We start from the raw sequence: 11286 nt of genomic DNA, 5'->3' as shown, positions 1-11286 counted from the left end.
GCAGCGGCTGTAAATCCTCCAGCGTCAGAACGTCTGTCCCGCAGTTGTCCCGCGTGCCGTCGAGCTCGATGCAGTTGTCACGGCTGACCGATCTAATCATACTTTACGTCTCGACGTTCAAGTTGGGTTGCTTGGCTGCATGTGCGTCGCCGAGTACCCTCGTGATGTAATGCCTTTCTTCTCTGCCGAGGAGCGCACGTTGTCCCCCAAGGGGTTCTCCGCGAAAGTGACTGCTGGGCTTTGCTCGGTGGCCATCACGCCTGAGAGAACACAATATTCATCACGTGGCAGCGGACAGTTCGACAGTGTTGCCGAAGCTTCAGTCTGATCCGTGCAAGTCCTCCGTGTGCGAGGCAACTGCGAGGGAAGGCCCGTGAGCGGGTTTTGTCGGCAACCTGCTGGCTGACTCGGCAACAATTGCTCGCTTCAGATTTTCAAACACTTCAGGCTGTTCGTGGCCATGCGACCGCTGAGACACACACAGCCGGCGGACAATTACGCGGTGTTGAAAGTCATTCGACGTGATACTGGTGGTCCGTAGTATTTATATCATTTTCGATAATAAAATAGCAAATGAGTCAAATGTAAGAACATTACATAACAACATGCTGCGGCTACTAAGTTCATTTGGTTATGTCTTCAACACAACCCATCAGAGAGTCTGGAGGGGGAATCCAGCGTGAATGGCAGGACTCATATGATTCGAGTTCGCGGTGCTTGCTGGGCCGTGAATATGGAGTTTATCTTTTCTCTTGGTTTTGATCGCTTCTTCCCCAATCAAAGAGCAGGTGCGCGCTGCAACAGCTGGGAGTCTCCCCCTGCTACCTGCAGCCCGATGTTTCGTTACTGCTGTCAGGAGAGAAATCCTTTTGTGCGTTTGTTTGCGCAGCGGCGTCAGCAAGGGGAAGCGATGTTGGCGGTGGGCGGCGTCGGACGCGTTTTTTAGTTGGGGACTCGGTTGGCAGGGTTGGCTTGGCCCTGTCTCGCGGGAAGAGCAGCTCTTGCGAATCAATTTCTAGTGTAAGCCGATAGCTGGGCGCATTCTGTGTCTCTCGCGCATCAGTCGCTGCGGGGCAGTAGACTCCTTGTCTGTTTCTTTCACGAGACTTTATGCTTTGCCTGGGGTCTATTAGCTCGGTCATGTTTTAGTGACTGTAGCTCAGTGGACATAGAGTACCCTCGCGCTCCTGCGTTGCTTCCCTGTTGCAGGCGGATGCGCCGCACGCTCTGGCGGCTGACCTTCTTGAACAGAACGGCGACGAGGATTCCGAATGTAAGGGACCGCTCTTGTTCTTCCTGACGGGATCGGTGTCCGCCACAACGCGACTGCTAGACACCGAACTCAGCAGGCGGTCGGAGGGAGTCTCAGTTTTTCCGTATTATCGTATACGCCTGTTTGTTTCACCGTCCGGTGTAATGAGGGCTCACAGTCATGCACCCTCGCTGGGACTGGGGCGCGCGCTGTCCACGGTGACTGCCAAATTGATACCTGTCTGGACTGCGTCGTCAGCTCTCGAGGGTGGTATGTGCTTGTGCCATTCCTGGGTAATGCAGCATTACAGGATCGACGAGCTTCGGGACCTCTCTTACGTAGTGGCGCTGGAAGCGGGAGAGCGAAACCATCCAGGAAGGTGTCCCGGAACCGTGCTGTTTCGGCGTCAATTTCCAAGGTCTGAAAAGTGTCAGAGTCGTGCCGGTTTCCGACTTCGGTCTAGTTCCGTGACTGTCCATATTTCTTCATGCCATGTGCTTAACGCAATGCCCCTGGCGTGCGCTTAGAGCTCACAGGGAAAATTAGAGAAAGAAGGAAGCAGCGCACCAGCTGCAGACCGTCCTGTGGGTTGCTTCTTGTAGGCTTTTCGGGACAGCGGGGTGACACGGGAGCTACCGAGTCGCGGCGCGTACTCCGCTGGAAATTGTTGCTTCGTGTTCTGAGTGCAAGGGAGTACCCTTGCAGTTGAGTCTTGCCTTTGTTTCTTCCTGTTCCGGCGGACTCCTTCGTGTAGATGGCGTTGCAGAAGGCGGATGTCCGGTACGAGAATGACATTTTTAGAGAGCTGCAAGAGAAGGTGAAGGTGTTGAAGGAACGGCAGGCTCCGCCGGAGGTGTTCGAGCATCGTGCTGTCCTAGGCGGTGACGCTCTTGAACATTTTGCCTCGCAGGCGCTATCTTCCCGGCTGAGGACTTTTGGTAAGGAAACTGTGGTGAGAAGAGTGGCGCGCCGTCCCCGGCAGGCACTGCGCTGTTCGGAGGAAAGTCGCTGCTTGGTACCCGGAGTTTGCGGTAGCCTCACGTGAACGTGTCTCTCAGTTCACGGCTGCTGATATCGGGTGTCTGGCTGTTACAGTATGATGCGCAGTCAGGAGAGCTTCTAGGCACTGCACACACAGCAGCGCTAGGTAGGATTTGTTCCCAGCACGAGGTCTCACTCGTTGAAGGTGGGTTGTCTGAGCTGCTCAACTCATCGGCGTGCAGATCTGGGAGCGGAACCGATGAACGTGGAGATCCGATTCAGGAAAGTGGATCCCGAGTGGGCTTTCCAGCAGTTCAGTGGGAAGAAAATCGATTCAGGTAGGACTCTGCACGTGGGGCAATGCAGTATCAGACCTCACCTGCACTGCGGCCCGTCTTCCTAGGAACAGTCACGGCTTTGTTAGAGGCGCACCGTAGGCCGACTGAGGCGGTTCCTACTGGTAGCACCTGGCTTTCCGTAGTTGTGTTTGCCGCCGACTAACGGCACGTGAAGGGAGATGTAGCCATGATTGCTGTTGAGGTTTTTAGGAGCTACGGATCCGTCTCGCCCTTCTTCGGCAGCTGCCATTGTTGTTCTGTACTATCCGTGCTCTTGCGTTCATCGGCGCTTCTGTCTTTTTTAGAAGCTCGTTTTGATGACAGCCTGGATCGGCTCTACGAAGTAAGGGAGGAAGTCAAGGTACACGGCTATTGCCAGTTCCAGCGGGAGAGTGCGAAGGATCGGTATGAGCGTCTCATCAGAGAGGTTCCTCAGGCCATTGTTTCAATGGTAGGACACGATGTCTGAATGAATGCTTGCTCCGGTATGCCCGTGTTTTCGAAGCCACATTACTTGCCGGTGGCGCACCACGTCAGCAATACTGTCAGGCAACTGCAGCCGGCGCTTCGCCTTTGGCAGATGCTGTTGTCCAGTCCGCATCTAGTGGCAGCTATTCCAGGCGCGCGGATGTAGACGCGGGGCTTACACTGTTTCACAGCAGATACTGAGACAAACTGGCGGCTGTTCACTAGATCTATATTCTAGAGTGACAGCGCCCGAAAAGACGTGAAGCTGCTGGTTTCAATCAGGTGCGTGACCCGGACACATACGGGACAGAAAGACGCGAAGCAAATTTTGTTCCTTTCATTTCTTTACCTTACGGTTATAGAACACGTTGAAGCCAGCGACTCTCTCCACGTAGAATCTGTCAAGACCGGATTTCTTGGTTTGTCTGATAAGCAGCCGGCGGATTAGACCTCCGTAGTATTGACCCAGTGATGCAACGACTGAAATGTGCATCAGCTGAGAGACTTTCCGCCTGAAAATAGCTTTTGCAGGATGTTAGAACATTCACTGGACAAGCACAGACTTGAAGTCGTAGAACTCTCAGGAGCGAAGGGTGTCTGCAGATAAGTTTCCACGTGAACCAGTCGAACAGCGTGAACGAAGTGTTGGAAGCATGTCAGCTGTCTGAGATGGCTTCGTCTCTAGTCTTGCGCGGAGGGGCTGATTCCCGTGGCAGCTTTGAACTGCCGTGTCCCTCGGTTGCTTTTGTCTGCTTCTCCCAGCTGGGACGCCATACCTATTGCTTTTGAAACCTCCGCCTACTCGCGCTTTTTGTACCGTGCTACATAGCCGGTATGTGGCCGTGTTCGTGCACAGTTTGCTCCATGCACTTCATTGTAGTCAGTGTGTCTTGTCCATACGCGCCTGTCCCGCGCCTGGTGTGACGTCAGGACTATAGCAGTCTCTTGCGATTGCCGGGCGTTTCTACTTGCGTGGGCCTAGAGGGACAGTTGTCTTTTACACAAACGGTGTAAGGCTGAGCCTGTCTGTCTCGTAAACCACGTGTTTGGCGTACGGTGAACTCGTACAGCTCCGGCTGCGGAGGTCGGTATCGAGGGGCGCCGCCTTAGTGTGGAACCGTAGCAGTGTTACCTGGTCGTTTTGTTCTTCAGAGAGAGTATTCGTCTCATTTGGGTTTACTAGAACTGATACACAAGGAGGAGGAACAGTTGCCTGAAGAATCCGGCGCTGGCTACGTACTTCGTCTCAACGGAGTTCTCGAAGGTAAGGGTGCTTTGCGAGGGCGCTTCACTGGACAGCATACCTGAGGTGTCGATGATCGCTAGTTCCGCGTGTTCTTTGCAAGCATGCTGTTCCAGCGCATCTCATGGAAATCTTTGTGGCGGGGAGGCCAGCCCGCGTATCTAACAGAGCTTGTCTGTCCGGCGGGGAGATCGCACCTGACGTTTCCAGCGCTTGAGAGGTGTCTGGAATGGTTTAGATACGAGGCATGTTGCCTGCATCGTTCGGCTAGAGCTCAGTCGTTTGCCAACAGATCACATAACAAAGTATGCGGAGCGCCTTCACTCAAGCCATGCAAAAGTTCTACTTTTCTTTGCGTGGCAACATGCCTCGTTTTTGAACCCTTCCAGGCAGCTCTGAAGCAGTGGAAATGTGTCAGGTGCGATCTCGCCGCCGGACACACTGTGGTCCTGGCCTCTCGTAGCGCGGGTTGAATGTCTGGCTGGGTGTTTGTCTCACGAAACACCTTCGGAGTGATCGGTTTTATCGGGCTCGTCCGTTTGTCGTTTGGCGTCGAAAAGGAGCGATTTTGCGTTGCGTGCATAGACCCGTCTTCGCGTCAGTCTCAACCGTGAGGCGCGGTTCCACGTTTGTGGATCTTTCAGCATGCAGGACTGCATTTCTCCAAAAGCGCGTAGCAGACATGTGCGGCACGATGAACGCCGAGGTGAATTTTTATGTTCTGTCCGAGGTGTTCCTGAGACAGAAGCTTCGGGGGTGACACAGAGGAAGCTATCTGCCGTATGCATCGTGCCCCGGGTAGGATCAGTATTTCTGGGCCCCCAAGCAAGAAATCGACCTTGAAGTTTCAGTAAAAAGCTCAGCGCGTCGTATTCCGTGCCTTTTTGCAGCTGCTGCTTTATCCGACACAGCGCCTCTGTGTCTGAAGTTTCGTTTGCTCCTCCACGCATGTATCTGTGCGCAGAGCAACGCCAGGCCCTGGACCGTTCGGTGAAGAACTACGTGGCAACGGACGTACCGTTACAGAACGTACTTTTCGGTCGCACACAGTTCACTCCGGAGGGTGACCCTGTAGACGTCGACCTTTTCGACGTGTACTGTCCCGAGGAATGCCTCGCAGTGGATGACCTCGTCAATGACGTCAAGGTATCCCTTTCTCCCCTGTAGCGTATGTCAGCGCGCGCGGTCGTGTACGTGGATGTCCGGATCGGGGTGTATGTGACGTGGTCAACTCCACCCTTGTTCGCAAGGACGGTGACCTCTCGCAACGTAAAAGTCGGCTGCGTGCGTTTTGGGTCTGCCCATGTGCACGAGAAACTAGCATAGGGGACGTTCACAGCGTTCGAGCGATCAGCTGAAGTTCGGCTCTGGGGGTGTAAGCTTGACCGTCATGTGCTTCTGTTGTCTAGCGGAAACCGTCTGTTTTGAGGGGGCGTTGCTGGTGTCTCCTGTCCTTGGAAACACTAGCAGCCACGCCTCAGGAAACTCCACCAGCGTCTGGGGGCCCGTCTGGTCCTTCTGTGTCTGTTCTTAGCTTGTTGCGCCGACGTATCTTCAGCGCACGTGCGCTAGTGGGACTGCTCTCCGTCGCCCTTGTGCACGGCTTGAGAACGCCCCGATACAAATCGAGGTAGGAACCAGTGCAGTGTGTAGTGTCGGCTGCAGGATAGACTCTCGGGCTGGGGCTGCATCTACGCCCTGATTAAGGCCGGAGTTTGCTTTTCCATTCAGTAAGCGGTAGCTGTTTCCGAGTGCTACACCACAGCTACCGACTCAAGGGCTGTTCTTTTTTGTCCCAGTCGCCTTGTTTTTACGTCCCGCTGTGGGGCGAAGTATTTTAGCGGAGAGCGTGGCAGCGCAGATCGGAACTCTGAAGTGTCTGCTGCCGCGACTGCCTTGGACCACTTCTCCGCGCGATAGGGTTTTGTAAGGGATGCGGTGCTGTGGCAGACGGGGTTCTTGTTTCAGGATGGACTAAAGAATGAAAGGATTGCGGCGGCGAACGTGCATCGACGAGCCGAGGCAATAACGCGCCGTCTTGACCGTAAGTAGCGTGCACATGTCTTCGAATATCTTTTTTGGTTGTATCTCCCCCCTCTTCGAGAGAACCCTGGTTGCCCACCCATGCGCGGAGTTCGCCTGCCTCAGTAGTGCTGTTTCTCTTGGTGGCGTTCTTATTCAAGCGGGTGCGCTTGTCACCACAGCGCCGGTCATCGAACTCCCTGGTCGCTTGTTTCTCTTTGCTTGGAAGGTTTTGTCGTTTTCCCAATGTAGGTGTACGTTTTGCGAGAACGTGTTTCTCAGCTGGACATTCATCTTAGATGAACTAGAGAAGGACTCCTTCGTTTGTATTCGGTTCATTAGGCGCGCATGTCAGTGTGCTGTTGTTTTTATGGCTCTCGTTGCCGACTGTTTCTCTTAAGCGCGCGTTTTTGCTTCTCTGGAATTCTAGAATTGCTGTGGCCTAGTGGAGTCTTTTGTTTCATCAGTGAGGAACAGACTTGCCCTGGTGCCCAACCCTCGCGCTTTCGTGAGGCGGGGTTTTGCTCGCTTGGGATACGCATACAAGAAGTATGTCGATTACTCATTCGTGCATTTACAGCCCAGAGCCTAAGTACATGAGGATATTTCTCCTCAGAGTGTTGCTTCGGCTACTCACGCGGTTCTTGCGCGTTAATTAGTCATCTGGTGGGGCGGAGCCTTTTGGCAACAGTACTCTCTGCTGTGTTGTGCAGAGGTGTTCGAGGAGGTGTATTCCAAGGGACAGGAGGTGGCGGGACACGTTCCGGTCGAGGCCTGGAAGAACTTCAGTGGGGACACCAGAGACCTAGCGAGTACGTTTCATATGAGGTGACAGTGGTGCATATGAGGGGTTTGTAGCCGGCTGTCAGGCGAGTTGTGCAATGAATCACCACCTGGACTTGGCAGCTAAGTCGTGTTCGACGCCGTACACGACAACTTGTGCTTTAAGTCTCTGAAGGAGACTTTTGTTTCATCATGTAGTGTTTGGTCTAGTATGGCTGCGGGCCTTCAGTGCGAGGAGTCTTCGTTCTCGCTTTTGAAACTGAAATGTCAGGAGCCGCTGCGAGACAGCTACCGTAAGCGTGTTTGTGAAACCTAGCATCGAGACGCCTATGGTGAGCGTTGGCAGCGGAACACTCAGGAGCGAGGGGGGGGGGGCTCTGCAGTTAGTTTCAACGTCGCCGTCGACTTGTCGTATATGTTGGAGCGTGGACCGACGTGTCGGTGTACTGACGTGACTCTTCAAATCTTGGCTTGCAGGTCAGCTAACTGCTTTGGATTTCCTCGTGTCAAGCGGGTTTTCTGAGGAGGTTCTAGACCAGCTGGCAGCGCGGCTGCAGGTGGTGCAGCGACAGCTGGACGAGCAAGAGGAATTTTTGGAGCGTCGACGACAGCAAAGAGCGCGGGAAAAGCAAAGGCAGTTGGGTGGGTGCGCAGCGGCTGCCGCCGAGCTGGAGGATTTGCCCGATGAGTGGAAACCAGAAAAAATGATAGAGAAGCTGCACGAATTTCTTTCTCCCTTTGCAGAAAGTTCGGGGTAAGTGCCGCCGGGTTTCGCTGCTACACACGGTCGCCTTCTTTGTATATTACTGTGTCTGTCCTGCAGAAGCTCGCGCCATTGTCTGTACGTGTCGTGTACGCTGTGAACATAGTAGGCTTTGGTGAGCCCAGCTGTTTCTGAAGTAGCAAGAGAGGAGGAGGGCAAAAATGTGTACCGGACAGAGGCGAAGTTGTCCCCGAAGGCTGCCGATGGTGGGGTTTACCGGGCAGCAGTCTGTTGCCGACCGTGGGGGAGCCTGTGCAGACGCTGGCCCGAGTTTTGACGGAGTCAAGAGCCTTAGTCTGACCGAGTCACGGTAGGAGCCAGGCTGCGGGCATGCACGGTTTCTTGCCCGCTTGTGTATTTCGCTATTCATGGTGACGTAGCGACTTCTGAATCGGTTCCATTTATCTGGAATGGTACGGTGGCGCGCAGTTGCCGAATGTGCACGCGGTTCTGTGTGGTTTAACTGAAATCTCTCCCGCTGGCTATCGCGGGGCTGGATGCAATCTTTTCGTGGAGGACATTCGGGTGGAGACGTCTGCGCTCCACTAGTAAACCAGGTGACATTTCAGCTGGCCGCATATGGGAACAGCCAGTGAATGCTCTTTTGTGTGCAGGAGGGTCGAGCTGGTCGCGTCTCAACTAGAAAAGGCTTTTGCCGCCCAGGAGTCGGTAAGTTGACATGGGCGGGCTCCTGGATCAATGGCTGGGGCTTGGGCGGGCAAGCAAAAAGCTTGGAGAGTACGGTTTTGCGGTTTTTTGTTCGGGGGGGCAGCGATAAGCATGGGATCACTCAAGTATCAGATATCCTTCAGACTGATGAGGCTCGGCGGCGCTTGCAGGCGTCTCGAATCTGCCGAGATTCCGAGAACCTCGTTTGTAGGGTTCAGAGTGCCTTAGTCTACGAACAGTGCACCGGGTTTCTATGTGTGAAAACGTAGCAGGTGCCGGAGAATAGGGGTGTGTTCTTTGGTAGGCTGAGCTCTCTCCCGGTCTCCGGGGAGGGTCTAGTTTCCGAGTTAGCTCTCTTCCGTTGCTGGTAACGACCTTTCTGCTCTTGAATAGCCGCCCTGGAACACCGCTTGGTTCGTCATTCAGTACCTCCGAAAATGCTACTGTGCTCTGACTTCTCTAGCCCTCATATTTCCGGGGCGGTGCGTGACGTCGGCGGATTTCGCGCAGAATGCTTTCTCGATGGCTGCACCACCCGTCCCGACTCACACTGTGTGTGCAGCTGGTTGCGTTATTGAAAAGAGTGCAACAGCAGGAAAAGCAACATGCCATAGTGAAGGTAAGTTTGGCAGTTGTCGGCGATGACAGGAAGACCTCGACTTTACGAGGCATCTCTGTTTTTTGAAAGGCCTGGAGTAGTCTTTTTTATTGCTAGCTGCGATGGAATGCTATATAGTGGCTTTGGAAGGGGCTGCGTCTGTAATGTTGCTGTCTGGCTACGCGGTGCGGGTCTTCATATATACTTACTGCGTGAGGAGACGTGTTTAAGGTTGAGCTGTGCCTTTCCGTATGCTTGGTTTCTGGGCGCGTCCTGTGCCCGCCTGTCGGTACAAACGAGTTATCAGTTTCGAGACAGTGTGCAGACCTTTGATATCAACACTGCCTGAAGGTGACGCGTCTTCTGTGGGTCGTAACTTGTTTCTACTTTTATCCGCAGACAACATTAGGTTCTGCTCTGGGGGTTCTCAAGACGGTAAGCTGGCGAATGGTTGCTAGGACAGCATCTGACTAAGCCAAGGTGAAATTCACCACAGAAAAGCTTTTGGGTGAGGCTTCTGATAATGCACCGCGGCGGCCAGGCGCGTCGAGAAGGATGAAGGGGTTTCCAGTCTCTCCTGAATAAGGCTGACCGGAGCGATCCGATCCTTCTTGTCTCCCACACTTCGGTCCGTGCATTGTGTTTGACACCTTGGGGTAGACGAATTTGATAAACGGAACATCTTCGGTTTGAGCAAAGGTCGCACCAGCCAGTTGCCGCATGATTCGACGATGGGCGGGACACGTGGTCTTGTTTGCAGAGGTTATGATCACTGTCGCTCAACGGGCAGTCGTCGTACACAGTCCAACTCCAGGCGGCGGTCCTTTGGACTTTGCGTGTATATGATGCATGGAAGGATGGTTTTCCCGATGGCTGGGAGTTGCGTGCGTGTAGCCGTCTGCTTCTGTCCAAGAGCTGTGGTCTTCCGTTGTTCATTTCCTGCAGCTCGACACCTCCAAGCATGATCCGTCTGTAGACAAATTTCCGGTTCTTACTGAATCCACTGACTCCGCAGTTAGGACCCGTCCGGCACCGAAAAAGCGCGAGTTTGCGTGATCGGGACGTCCTCAAGGAGAGCGTGGCTCTAGCATCTCAGGAAGACCACGGTGAACGCCTGGCAGCCATTCACCGGGTGGTAACTCGCCGCCTGCGTGAAGGGCACATCAATATTCGTCACCAAGCCAGGCCCCGTGTGCGGCCGCATTTGCTGAAGGGGTGGGCGCTCAAGGGAGGGCAATGTATCGCTGGGAGCGGACCGACACAGCTGACGGCAACGACGGTGGACGTAACTGGACAGGAGTGTGATGATTGTACAGAGGCGGCTTTTCTAGGCACTGGATTCGGGGAGTCCCCTCAGCGAAGCGGTCAACTCCGGCACAACTTGGTTTCATGTCGTTTTCTTACACAACTCTGCAGTGCCATGCGATGAGAGTCGTTACGTATAGCGTCGGGGCCGTGTCAACCTGCCGTCCACAGAAGGTGATGTAATGGTGAAGCATAGTTCTCCGATGTGAACCGGCCTGGCCTTTAGCCTTGCGGTCCGTGTGTCGTGGATCAGTCTGTGTTCATGGTATCAGAGTCCTCCAACATCTAACACGAATGAAAACATGTTGCTGAGGCAGTGCAGGCTTCACTTTTACTCACAGTCGCGGACGGGCTCTCATTCCCGGCAGCCAGTCGGTGGTTCGCCCCACCCGAAGCACACTAGATATAAGCGCCTTGTTCGCCAGCACACTCCTGCTTCGCGACGGGCTTGGAAGTCGTGTGCCTTTATATAGCGGCAGGAGGCTGTTCCCACCTGTTCCTCACCCCCGCCGGCCACCGTGATGTGGGAGAATATTTTTAGTCTCGAACTGTGATTCCCAATTTCTGTACGTCCGAGTTCCTATTACCATGAGCACCCCGGAGACTTAGTCAACTCTCAAAGCAGACTTTAACCTGGAAAGGCAGTTCCACGAGTGGAAAGCTATCAACAGGCTAGCAGCGGCTTTCACATCTGCCTAGTGCTCGGAAACAGGCCGCATGCCGCGACGCGCAAGGTTGTTGCGCATGTGTGCGCCTACACGAACCAGAAACTGTGAAGTGCCAACCACAGTATGCGTACAACGGTCGGAAGATCTTCCCGACTCCCGGTATACCTATCGGAGAAGGTCGATACCGAGTGTCATC

General features: G+C 54.1%; 1 protein-coding gene across 1 annotated transcript; it reads left to right on the top strand.

Annotated features, from left to right (window-relative positions):
- Positions 1-898: 898 nt before the first annotated feature.
- Positions 899-10723, top strand: CSUI_009563 (uncharacterized protein; the record flags this gene model as incomplete). The annotated part of the gene is made up of 16 exons (XM_068069678.1): positions 899-1020; positions 1210-1273; positions 1555-1670; positions 2007-2190; positions 2476-2571; positions 2877-2914; positions 4192-4303; positions 5247-5428; positions 5817-5912; positions 6233-6326; positions 7018-7116; positions 7565-7841; positions 8465-8519; positions 9082-9138; positions 9517-9552; positions 10063-10723. Coding segments are annotated over 16 exons (1737 nt in total), but the record flags the coding sequence as incomplete, so codon positions are not given.
- Positions 10724-11286: the final 563 nt, after the last annotated feature.

Source organism: Cystoisospora suis, assembly GCF_002600585.1.
Source record: "Cystoisospora suis strain Wien I chromosome Unknown contig_5768, whole genome shotgun sequence".
Classification (NCBI taxonomy): Eukaryota; Apicomplexa; class Conoidasida; order Eucoccidiorida; family Sarcocystidae; genus Cystoisospora; species Cystoisospora suis.
The sequence above is the reverse complement of the archived record's forward strand: the minus strand, read 5'-3'. Positions and strand labels throughout refer to the sequence as shown.